This window comes from Larus michahellis, chromosome 4, assembly GCF_964199755.1.
Source record: "Larus michahellis chromosome 4, bLarMic1.1, whole genome shotgun sequence".
Classification (NCBI taxonomy): Eukaryota; Metazoa; Chordata; class Aves; order Charadriiformes; family Laridae; genus Larus; species Larus michahellis.
The window spans coordinates 92,638,137-92,648,034 of NC_133899.1; the positions used below are offsets into that span (position 1 = coordinate 92,638,137).

General features: G+C 66.6%; 3 protein-coding genes across 7 annotated transcripts; 2 read left to right on the top strand and 1 right to left on the bottom strand.

Moving 5' to 3' along the window:
* Nucleotides 1-196: 196 nt before the first annotated feature.
* On the bottom strand, nt 197-4,254 carry CYB561A3 (cytochrome b561 family member A3). Of its 4 annotated transcripts, none has more exons than XM_074586551.1 (6): nt 4,095-4,254; nt 2,329-2,534; nt 2,049-2,257; nt 1,470-1,624; nt 1,052-1,204; nt 197-896 (listed from the first exon to the last, which is right to left on the bottom strand). In XM_074586551.1, the coding sequence occupies exons 1-6, from the start codon at nt 4,154-4,156 to the stop codon at nt 611-613; spliced, it is 1,071 nt and encodes a 356-aa protein (XP_074442652.1). In that variant the 5' UTR covers nt 4,157-4,254; the 3' UTR covers nt 197-610. The 4 variants fall into 4 exon arrangements, with proteins under 4 accessions (XP_074442652.1, XP_074442654.1, XP_074442653.1 ...); XM_074586553.1 differs by having other exon boundaries at nt 1,052-1,208; XM_074586552.1 differs by lacking the exon at nt 4,095-4,254 and adding an exon at nt 3,188-3,326.
* Nucleotides 3,429-7,375, top strand: TMEM138 (transmembrane protein 138). 2 transcript variants are annotated; one of them, XM_074586591.1, is made up of 5 exons: nt 3,429-3,448; nt 5,421-5,658; nt 5,738-5,909; nt 6,784-6,859; nt 6,970-7,375. In XM_074586591.1, exons 2-5 carry the CDS (start codon nt 5,531-5,533, stop codon nt 7,080-7,082), a joined length of 489 nt encoding a protein of 162 aa, XP_074442692.1. In that variant the 5' UTR covers nt 3,429-3,448; nt 5,421-5,530; the 3' UTR covers nt 7,083-7,375. The 2 variants fall into 2 exon arrangements, with proteins under 2 accessions (XP_074442692.1, XP_074442691.1); XM_074586590.1 differs by lacking the exon at nt 3,429-3,448 and adding an exon at nt 4,199-4,329.
* A 292-nt stretch (nt 7,376-7,667) lies between these two features.
* TMEM216 (transmembrane protein 216) lies at nt 7,668-9,796 on the top strand. The gene is made up of 5 exons (XM_074586593.1): nt 7,668-7,716; nt 7,910-8,011; nt 8,122-8,214; nt 9,210-9,411; nt 9,514-9,796. The coding sequence occupies exons 1-5, from the start codon at nt 7,704-7,706 to the stop codon at nt 9,527-9,529; spliced, it is 426 nt and encodes a 141-aa protein (XP_074442694.1). The 5' UTR covers nt 7,668-7,703; the 3' UTR covers nt 9,530-9,796.
* The last annotated feature ends 102 nt before the right edge of the window (nt 9,797-9,898 follow it).

Here is a 9,898-nt window from a genome sequence, read left to right on the forward strand (position 1 = left end):
GGAACCGGCCAGCGTGAGCCCAGGCTACCGAGGGGGGTTCAAGCTACCAGGACAACCCAGGTCTTCAGAGGGGAAACAGCCCCCAGAGAGCATGGCTGGGCTCAGCCAGCACCGAGACCTGCTCCCCAGGCACCCACCTCTCCTGCCCCAGCCCCTGGTACCCCCCTTGTCCCCAAGGAGGCGGGCGCAGGAGCGCTGCAGAAGCCAGCGGTTTATTACGTGTCCACAAGAGCCCTGGGAGGCTGCTCAGCTGGTCCCCGCACCCGCGGGGCGAAGGGAGAGGCACAAACAGCCCGATGAAGGGCAAGGCACGGTGCGAGGGTCCCCTCTGTCCCCACTGCCCTGAGCTGGGCACCCTCGCGCAGGAGACAGTCCGGGGGTAGCAGCGCTGCCAGGCACAGGGGTGCTCCTCCGGTGGCTTCTGGTCCGACGAGGCTCTGACGGCTCCGGCCGCTGCATTGAGCGATGGCGCTGCATGGTCCGGGGAGGGCTCGAGGGCAGCCAGTTTGGCACGGACGCAGGTCCAGGCGCAAGGGGCCAGCTGGAGCTGGCAGGAACTGGCAAGCAGAGACCCGAGGACGCAGGCGGGAGCATCACGCTGCGGCTGCCCTCATCCTACGGCAGGCAAGAAGCCAACGCCAGGCCACGAAAGAGGCAAAGAGACGTCCTCGCCGCAGCACGTCTCTGCCGTTAAGGAAGCTGTGCCCGTGCCTCCCGCAGGCAGATGCGTGTCGGATACAGGCAGATGGAGTCCCCGGTGAGGGCAAGGCGACAGGCCAAAGGCAGGGCTGGCAGAGCAGGCAGGGGAGCGACGGGGATGAAGAGCTCGGGGCTGGCAGTCCCGGGAGGGCAGGGAGAGGCCTCGACAGGCGTCAGCGCTCGGCGGTGAGCAAGGGCTGTGGGGAGAGCGTGGGTGAGCCCGGTGCCTGCGCCCCCCGGCCCTCCCCACCCCGGGGACGGGCCAGCCGGGGCTACGGTGCGAGGCAGGTCCCCCAGCTCGGCTCCCCAAAGCCACCCCGTGACCTGCGTCCCCCCACAGTGGAGCTGGTACCTGGCAAGAGTCCGGGGAGTCGGCGTCAGGGCGCTTCCAGCTCGGCCTGGACAGGGCGCCCAGGACCAGCACCCCAAAGAGGAGGATGAGGAGACCCAGAGTGTTGGCAAAAACAGCCTCAGGAGGCAGGAGCTTGTACGCCGTCGTCCCATTCTTCCTTGGGAGAAGAAGGGCCAAGAGCTTTCCCGGATGCGCCCAGCATTCCCCTGAGCCCACACAACCCCATACCCCCCTGCAGCAGGGAGCTGTGCAGGTTAACCACGCGCCTCAGTGAGGAATCGCTCGCTTCCCTCCTCCACCCAGTGCTCGGTTTCACTCCATGCCACTTCTGGCACTGAGAGGCAACGAACAGCCCAATTTCCCCCCTCCAAGCCTCCCTCCCTGCAAAGGCTCTCCCCACGCCCGCCATGATGCTCACAGGCTGAAGAAGAGCTTCTCGTTGATGCCTGACACGCACGAAGCTACGGACAGCAGGAGGATGATGGAGCCGAAGAAGACGTGGATGGGCTTGTAGAGGGCACGGAGCCAGGTAGGAGCCCAGGGCAGCAGGAAGGCGCTGAAGCCGGCCACCCACTGCAGGGAGGGAAGGTGAGAGGGCGACGGGCATGAAGGGATGGGGTGAGGGAAGGTGAGAGGGCGACGGGCATGAAGGGATGGGGTGAGGGAAGGTGAGCGGGCGATGGGCACGAGGGGACGGGGTGAGGGAAGGTGAGCGGGCGACAGGCACGAGGGGACGGGGTGAGGGAAGGTGAGCGGGCGACGGGCATGAAGGGATGGGGTGAGGGAAGGTGAGCGGGCGACGGGCACGAGGGGACGGGGTGAGGGAAGGTGAGAGGGCGACGGGCATGAAGGGATGGGGTGAGGGAAGGTGAGAGGGCGACGGGCACGAGGGGACGCGGTGAGGGAAGGTGAGAGGGTGACGGGCACGAGGGGACGCGGTGAGGGAAGGTGAGAGGGTGACGGGCACGAGGGGACAGGGGGCTAGAGCAGCACCCACCTGGCAGGAGAAGAGCAGCACGGTGGCCAGCCCCAGCCAGCTGTGCAGCGAATACATGTTGGGCGTCCCGTTGTCGTTGTGGAAGCGAAAGACGGCCACCAGCCCCAGCACGGCCAGGACGAAGGCTGCCAGGGCCAGGGCGCCGTGCAGCACCTTCCAGGGGAACTTGGGGCCTCTCCAGGCGGGGGGCAGGCGATACACCAGGGCCGCTGTTGGGTGAGAGGGTCAGGCAGGAGCCGTGCCAGGGCCGCGCCTCACCGCCCCGCACGCCCCCGCTCACCTGCGCCATACAGCACCACCATGCCCGTCACCATCAGCACCGGGTGCCAGTTAAACATCTGGGCGCTGCCATCCCAGGCAAAGCCACCGCGCCAATGCTGGCACCAGGCGCTCACGAAGGCCACGCAGACGAAGCCCAGGCCGCCCAGGAAGGCGCAGAAGGGTAGGAAGGGCAGATCCAGCATCTCCGCGACGGGACGGCGATGCCTGGGGAAAAGCAAGGTGTCCGCTCAGCCGCCGCCGGGGTTTTCTGCCGCCACCGGCTCTCGCCTGCGTGCAGACACTCCCAGGGAGGAGCCAGACTGAAAGGGGAACGAGGCACCCCGAGGAGGGGTGGCCGTGGCCCAGCTGCTCCCTGGCCTGGGAAGGACGCCAGGGCTGCAGTGGGCCAGCTGGGGACACGCAGGGTGAAACCGGCTCCTTCAGAGCCAGATTCCTGGGCAGCAACCCTCCGTGCGGCCCTGGCAGGCTGCGCCCCAGGGCCGTGCCCAGGGGACAGTAGCAAGGACCTCACAGGGGGTCTAGGTGTCTCCTCTAACCTTACACCTTTCCACAGCCCCCCCAGCCCCCCCTACGTTGTCCCCAAGAACACACTGATCTGATCCCCTCCCTCTCACACACACTTACCCTCTCTCCGTCCCCCCAGCACCCCCAAACCTGCACCCCAGCTCCCCTTCCGTCTCCCCATTGACACCTCTCGACCCCCCCTTGGCACCTTGTACCCCTCCAGCTGCACCCACAGCACAGAACTCTCCGCAGCTGGGTGCGAGGAGACATTCTTGTACCCCCCTGACCTGGACCCTGGCAGCCCCAGCACCCCGGCTCCCTCCTGCCCAACTCTGGGCCAACCCTCGCCCCACCTGCTCCAGGAGGGTTGGGGGGACCCGTGGGCAACAGCCCCACAATCCAGCCTGGGCTGGGGAGCGGGACTAGCACGGCCCTGCCCTCGGCGCTGCCCTCAGCCCACGGGGCTCGAGCAGGTGACTGGCAGGAGCCTGGCTGCGCTCATTTGCCTGGTGATTTGCATCTGCCTCCAGAAATAGATATTTATGTCCCTCCCAGGGCGGGGGATGGCCCTGTCTGCCCCAGATTGGCCGCCCCACGGGACCGTGAGAGATGAGGTGGGTGGGACAAGGCCCCGGCGCTGCGTAGGGATCACAAGCTCAGCCGCCCACTCACGCCGAGGCCTTGCAATGCTCGCCATGGCACTGAGCGGCCCCACGGCTCCCCTGGGCCTGTCCCCACGGGTCCCTCAAAGCCTGGGCCTCAAGGTTCCCCTAGGCCTGAGAACATGAGGCCTGGCCCCACGGCTCCCTTAAAGCCTGGGCCCCAAGGTTCCCCTGGCCTGGGGACATGAGGCCTGGCCTTATGGCTCCCCCAAAGCCTGGGCATCAAGGTTCCCCTGGGCCTGGCCCCATGGCTCCCACAAAGCCCGGGCGCCAAGGGCTCCCCTAGGCCTGGCCCCACAGCTCCCCTGGGCCCACGGACATGGGGCCTGGCCCCACGGCTCCCCTCAGCCGACAGACATGGGGGCCAGCTCCACAACTCCACCACAGTCCCCCCACACCTGGTAACACAGGGCCTAGCACCACAGCTCCCACCACACCGGGAACACGGGGCCCGGGGACACGGGGCCTGGCTCCGAGGCTCCCCCGAACCCGGAACACAGGGCGCCGCGGCTCCTTCCCGGTCCCGGGAACAGGGAGCCGGCCCCACGTCTCTCCCAGCCCCGGGGACGCGGGGCCCGGCCTGGTCCCGGGGCCGTACCTCAGGCCCGCCCGCCGCCCGCCGGGCCCCGCCGCCCCCTCGGCCTCGCCGGCCGCCTCCATGTTGGCCGGCGCCGCTCTGGCCGCTCGCCTCGGTGGTGGCTCCCGCCCAACACCTCCCGGGCCGGCGGCCAACGAGAAGCGGCGGCCAGAGCGGCGGTTCCTCCAGCCGCCCACTTCCGCCCCCGCCTCGGTGGCCGCGCCGTTGCCGTGGAGACGGAAGATGGCGGCCGCAGGTCAGCGCTGGGGCTGCTGCCGGGAGGTGGAGGGTGGGAGGCGGCGGGGACTGCCGGCACCTACAGCCCCGGGCACCCCGGATTGAGCCGGTGGGGTGGGACGGGGACACGGGGACCCGGGGGGAGGGGACGGACACACGACCTGGGGGACCCCCGGTGGCGCTGCGGCCTCCGCAGGGACTGGGGTGGAGGGGAAGGGGATGGCCGGGGGCTGCGTGGGGAGGCAAGAGGGGACCAGGGGGCCACGCAGGGCGAGGACCTCTGCGTGGTGGCTGTGTGAAGGGAGGTGGCATGGGACCTGGGCGTGCGGGGAGCTGCCCCCTTTCCACCCCGCATCCAGCCCCGTGGCTCCCTTTCAGAGAAGGAAGGCTTCAGCGCAAGGGGACACAGGGGATACCCTATTTTCCTGGGCACCCCCCCCCATGCCACCGCCTTACCTCCCTCTGTGTCACGCCCTGCCGTGCCGCTGTCCCCAGGCAGCGCGTGTCCCCAGCTGGCTGTCAGCAATGGGAGAAGCAGGCGGAGGGGCTGTGCCTCCTCGCTTGTCCCCAGCCAGCCCCGCTCCCTCGCCGTGTCCTCGTCCCCTCTCTCTGACCAGCTGCCCCAGGCAGGGTGCGCGGTCCTGGGGTGGGGCAGAGGAGAGCGATGTTGGGACACGGCGTGCCCAAACCTGTCCCCGTAGCGTGGCCTGCTCAGCACTGCCCATGGAGCCGTCGGCAGGTTTAGGGTTTGTTCAGTGCCAGAGGTGTGAGTAACCTGCCTGGACGCTGCTCCCTGGAACTCGCACGTCTCCTTCGTCCCTGTGTTTCTTCCCGTCTTTCTCCTGAGATCAGGGCAGCTGTGAGGCTGGAGGGCGGGTGGGAGAGACCAAACCTGAGGGTGCTGCGTGGTGAGAAGAGAGGGGAGACAGCTTATTTGTGAGAACCCAACCTACAGACCAGGGGCAGAGCATGGCTCTGCATCGGCATGCTAAAAACTGTCAAGATCTGCTGTTGGTTTGATTTTGCTTTGGGTTTCCTGGCAGAGGGGGTTCGCGAGGTGCAGGGGGGTGCGTCCCACCCTGCCAAACAAAACCTCTGCTCCCCCTCCAGGTCCCGGCTTTAGGGAAAGGCGATGCTGAGCCCCTCACAGCTCCGGACCATGAGCCGGCTCTGCCGCTGGGGATGCCGGGGCTGAGGGCTCCAATCCCCGGAGAAGGAAGATGCTCCAAACAAGCAACTACAGCCTGGTGCTGTTCCTGCAGTTCATCCTGCTTTTCTACGACCTCTTTGTCAACTCCTTCTCGGAGCTGCTCCGCACGGCCCCCGCCGTCCAGCTCGTCCTCTTCATGTGAGCACCAGGCAGACGTAGCATGTAGCGTGGTGAGGCAGGAGGGCTGGGGTCTCACCACGTCTCTCTCCTCCTGCAGCATCCAGGACATCGCTATTCTCTTCAACGTCATCATCATCTTCCTCATGTTCTTCAACACCTTCGTCTTCCAGGCCGGGCTGGTCAATCTTCTCTTCCACAAATTCAAGGGGACCATCCTGCTGTCGGCGGCCTACCTGGCGCTCAGCATCTCCTTCCACGTCTGGGTGATGGTAGGTTGGGGTGGGCTCGGGGTGGTCGGCTACTCCTGAGGGCAGGTGGCACAGGCAGCATGGGCAACGGTTCGCTTGCTTTGCTCGCCACAATCCCCTGCTCCCTTCGGTCCCTCCCTGATGAGAGGAAGGCCACGATCTACCACCGCAGGGACAGTTTGGTGTCCCCCTGCATGACCCCGCTGTAGACATCAGGCTGGAAGGGAGCTGGCCCATCCCGACCCCTTCCCTAAGGGCCATGACATGCTGGAAAATCCTCTTTCCCCAGGGGAAGCCCAGCTCTGTGCTGGCACAGAAGCCCATGCTGGGGTAATCCCCGCTGAAGGCCATGACAGCAGCTCCTGGTTTACCTGGAATTAATCCCCAGCAAACGCCAGCACTCAGGGCTTGGGGGCGGCCCCCTCCCGGCTGGCACCGAGGGCTGTCGGGGATCCTGGCTCCGTCCAGGCAGCGTCTTTCCCTTCTCTCCCTCATCTAAACTCCCTCCTGTCCCCTGCCTCAGCCCCGAAGGAACAGCCCCCGTGTCCTGCCCAGCCCCTGGGCAACCTCCAGCCTCTGGGTAAAGGTCCATCCCCAAGTTGCTGCCCTGGTGCAGGGGAAATGCTTCAGGCTGGGCCAGTGGCCATCCCGTGCCAGGGTGCCTGAGCAGGCCACCGCGCCGGCGCTGCCCACGCCATCCGGGCTGGGGATTGACGGGGATTTACAAGGATCTGAAGTCTGAAGCCAGAATAGGTCCCGGCTCGCTGGCTAAATCCCCTGAGCTGCTTAACCTTTGGGGTGGGGGGCTGCTCCCTGAGCCGGCGGCGTCTCCCCTGGCCCCTGCACAGCCCCTAAACTCACAGATGTCTTATCCCCGGCTCCTGTCCTATCTCAGAACCTGCGCTGGAGGGACTCCAGCCGCTTCGTGTGGACCGAAGGCCTGCAGACCCTTTTCGTTTTCCAGCGGCTGGGTAAGGGCTCACCATCACAGGATCCCTGGGGGGGGGGTGTCCTGCCCCTTTCGGGGAGCCCCTGGGGGCAAAGGTGGGTGCCCACCCTCACCCCCCCCTCCCTCCCGCAGCGGCCGTGCTCTACTGCTACTTCTACAAGAGAACCGCGGTGCACCTGGGGGACCCCCTCTTCTACCAGGACTCGCTCTGGCTCCGCAAGGAGTTTGCCCATTTCCGCGGCTGATGGCTCCCCTCGGGCTCTGGGGGACCCACCATCTTTCCCCTCGGCTCCCCAGAAGCCCCCGATGTCTCTCTGTTCCTCACGGGCCCCGCTGGGGACGGGGACGGCTCAGCCACCTTTCTCCCAGGGACCAGCCTTGGCACCGGTGCAGCTCCTGCGGATGCTGGGAGCCAGTGGAAAGCCGGCGGTGCATCCCAGCTGTGCGTCAGGAAGGTCCATCCTGGCGTCACAACCCCCGTTGGGACTTGAGTGTTTTTGTAAATGGTAAAGAAATAAATTGGCTGAATTTTCCAGAAGCTGCCTGGTGTCTGTGTGCCCTGCGCTCCCCCCTCTGGCTCTTCCCTGCCGTCCTGGCAGCTTTACTCACGCCTCGCTGCACTTGCAGCCACAGAATTCCCACCTCGCACCGCGTGGGACGCTCAGCCCCGCGTAGGGCTACCGAGGCTACCCACCCACCCCATCTCTTAGCCCCGGTTCTGGCCCGGCGGCGGGACTCGAACCGGCGATTCAGGGGCTCGGTCCTCCTGAACCATAGAGAGGGACGGAGAGAGCGGCGGAGGCCGCTTTCCCGCCCAGCGCCGCCGGGAGCGAGGGCGGCGGCGGCGGTTCCCATGGAGATGGAAGATGGCGCCCAGGAGTGAGTGCGGGGCCGCTGTGGGCAGCGGGGCCAAGAGCCGCGGTGGGGCGGAGGGGACAGCGGGGCGTGGGGTGGGACCGGGAGCCGGCCAAGGCGCAGCGGAGCCTGGAGCGGGCCCGCGGTTCGGCGGGAGGTGGGGGGGAGCCGAGCCGGGCCGGGCCGCCCCCGCCCACGGCCGCCTTGGGCCCCGCAGGCCGCCAGCGCTCCTCGGCGCCGCTTCAGGTCCTGCTTTTCCTCAACGGCTGGTACAGCGCTACCTACTTCCTCCTGGAGGCCTTCGTCTTCGTGTACAAAGGTGAGCCCCCCATCCCAGCCCCCTCCCGGGCACCCCCAGGGGAGCAGCCCCCTGCCCCGAGGCCAGGCTGTGGGTGCAGGCCCTGAGGGCGGCCATGGCTGTGCCCACAGTGCTGCTGCTGCCCTACCCCTTCACCAACCTGGTGCTGGACGTGGTGCTGCTCTTCCTCTACCTTGGCACTGAGGCCACCCGCATCTTCTTCGGTAAGTCGTCTACTTTATGGCATCCAGAGGGATCCGGACAGGCTGGAGAGGTGGGTCCATGCAAACCTCATGGAGTTCAACCAGGCCAAACGCTGGGTCAGGGCAACCCCAAGCACAAATCCAGGCTGAGTGGAGAATGGCTGGAGAGCAGCCCTGAGGAGAAGGACTTGGGGGTGTTGGTGTATGAGAAGCTCAACACAAGCTGGCAATGTGCGCTGGCAGCCCAGAACCCCCCATGTCCTGGGCTGCATCCCCAGCAGGGTGGGCAGCAGGGCGAGGGGGGGGGATTCTGCCCCTCTGCTCCGCTCTGGGAGACCCCCCTGCAGTGCTGCCTCCAGCGCTGGGGCACCAACAGCAGAAGGACACGGAGCTGTTGGAGCGGGGCCAGAGGAGGCCCCGGAGATGCTGGGAGGGCTGGAGCCCCTCTGCTGGGAGGACAGGCTGAGAGAGCTGGGGGGGTTCAGCCTGGAGAAGAGAAGGCTCCGCGGAGACCTTCCAGCCCCTTCCAGGCCCTCAAGGGGCTCCAGGAAAGCTGGGGAGGGACTCTGGATCAGGGAGGGGAGCCATGGGATGAGGGGGAAGGGTTCTACACTGCAAGAGGGGAGATTGAGATGAGATCTGAGGGAGGAATTCTTGGCTGTGAGGGTGGTGAGCCCCTGGCCCAGGTTGCCCAGAGAAGCTGTAGCTGCCCCATCCCTGGAGGGGTTCAAGGCCAGGTTGGACGGGGCTTGGAGCAACCTGGGCTGGTGGGAGGTGTCCCTGCCCAGGGCAGGGGGTGGCACTGGGTGGGCTTTAAGGTCCCTTCCAACTCTAACCATTCTGAGTCCTGGGGAAAGCAGCAGTGCAGGGACAGCGGTGTCTCCCAGGGTGACACGGGGCTCCAGAGCCCCCAGGGAACCCCTGGCACTGTGGTGGTGCTGTTCACCGTGTCCCCCCACTCCTAAGGGGCCCACAGGCCTTGTGAGGGACACCCCCCCTAACCGTGTGCCCCCCAGGGTCCAAGGGCAACCTGTGCCAGCGGAAGGTGCCGCTCTCCATCAGCCTGGCCCTGACCGTCCCGGCAGCCGTGATGGCGACCTATTACCTGCTGCTGCAGACCTATGCCCTGCGTCTGGAAGCCATCCTCAGCGCCATCCTCCTCCTCTTCTATGCCGTGGAGCTGCTGCTGGGCGTCCTCCTGCTGGTCTCCTTTTCCAGGTACCGCTGCCATGCAGGGAGCTGGGCGACGCCTGGGTGCCAGCGCAGTGAGCTGCCATCCCGGTTTGGCGCTGACACGTCCCCAATTTTCCTTCTTGGCAGCGTGGATTCGTACTGAGGCCCCGCGCCGCGCCAAAGGACCCGGCACAGGTACGCGAGGTGGCGGGGAGCCCCGCTGCTGGCTCCGCCACCCAAACCAGACCCACGCCGGTGCCCGCGGGCAGGGGACATCTCCACCCAACCCGCTGCCACCCGGGACGCGGCCCCCAGGGCTTGTGACACGCAGGTCAGTTCGAGGTACGGAGAATTATTTTTTTTTTTTTTTTTTTCTACTGCCTTCTCAGAATAATTCACTATTTTCCAATAAATATTTATTTTTACCTGCTGCCTGGGCACGTGGCTTCCCCCCGGGGGGCAGCGGGCTGGGCGTGAAGCGCTTGAGGAGCTTCCAGCACTGCCCCGCTGCCCCCTGAGACAGCTTGGGGGG

Coding starts and splice junctions, on each gene's coding strand:
- CYB561A3 (XM_074586551.1), bottom strand. CDS start 4,156: ATGGAGGCGGCCGGCGAGGCCGAGGGGGCGGCGGGGCCCGGCGGGCGG. Junction 1,205..1,469: donor GAGAAGCTCTTCTTCAGCCT/GTGAGCATCATG, acceptor CTCCCAAGGAAG/AATGGGACGACGGCGTACAA. Junction 897..1,051: donor ACTCCCCGGACTCTTGCCAG/GTACCAGCTCCA, acceptor CTCTCCCCACAG/CCCTTGCTCACCGCCGAGCG.
- TMEM138 (XM_074586591.1), top strand. CDS start 5,531: ATGCTCCAAACAAGCAACTACAGCCTGGTGCTGTTCCTGCAGTTCATC. Junction 5,659..5,737: donor GTCCAGCTCGTCCTCTTCAT/GTGAGCACCAGG, acceptor CTCCTCCTGCAG/CATCCAGGACATCGCTATTC. Junction 5,910..6,783: donor CCTTCCACGTCTGGGTGATG/GTAGGTTGGGGT, acceptor GTCCTATCTCAG/AACCTGCGCTGGAGGGACTC.
- TMEM216 (XM_074586593.1), top strand. Junction 8,012..8,121: donor CTTCGTCTTCGTGTACAAAG/GTGAGCCCCCCA, acceptor CTGTGCCCACAG/TGCTGCTGCTGCCCTACCCC. Junction 8,215..9,209: donor GGCCACCCGCATCTTCTTCG/GTAAGTCGTCTA, acceptor TGTGCCCCCCAG/GGTCCAAGGGCAACCTGTGC.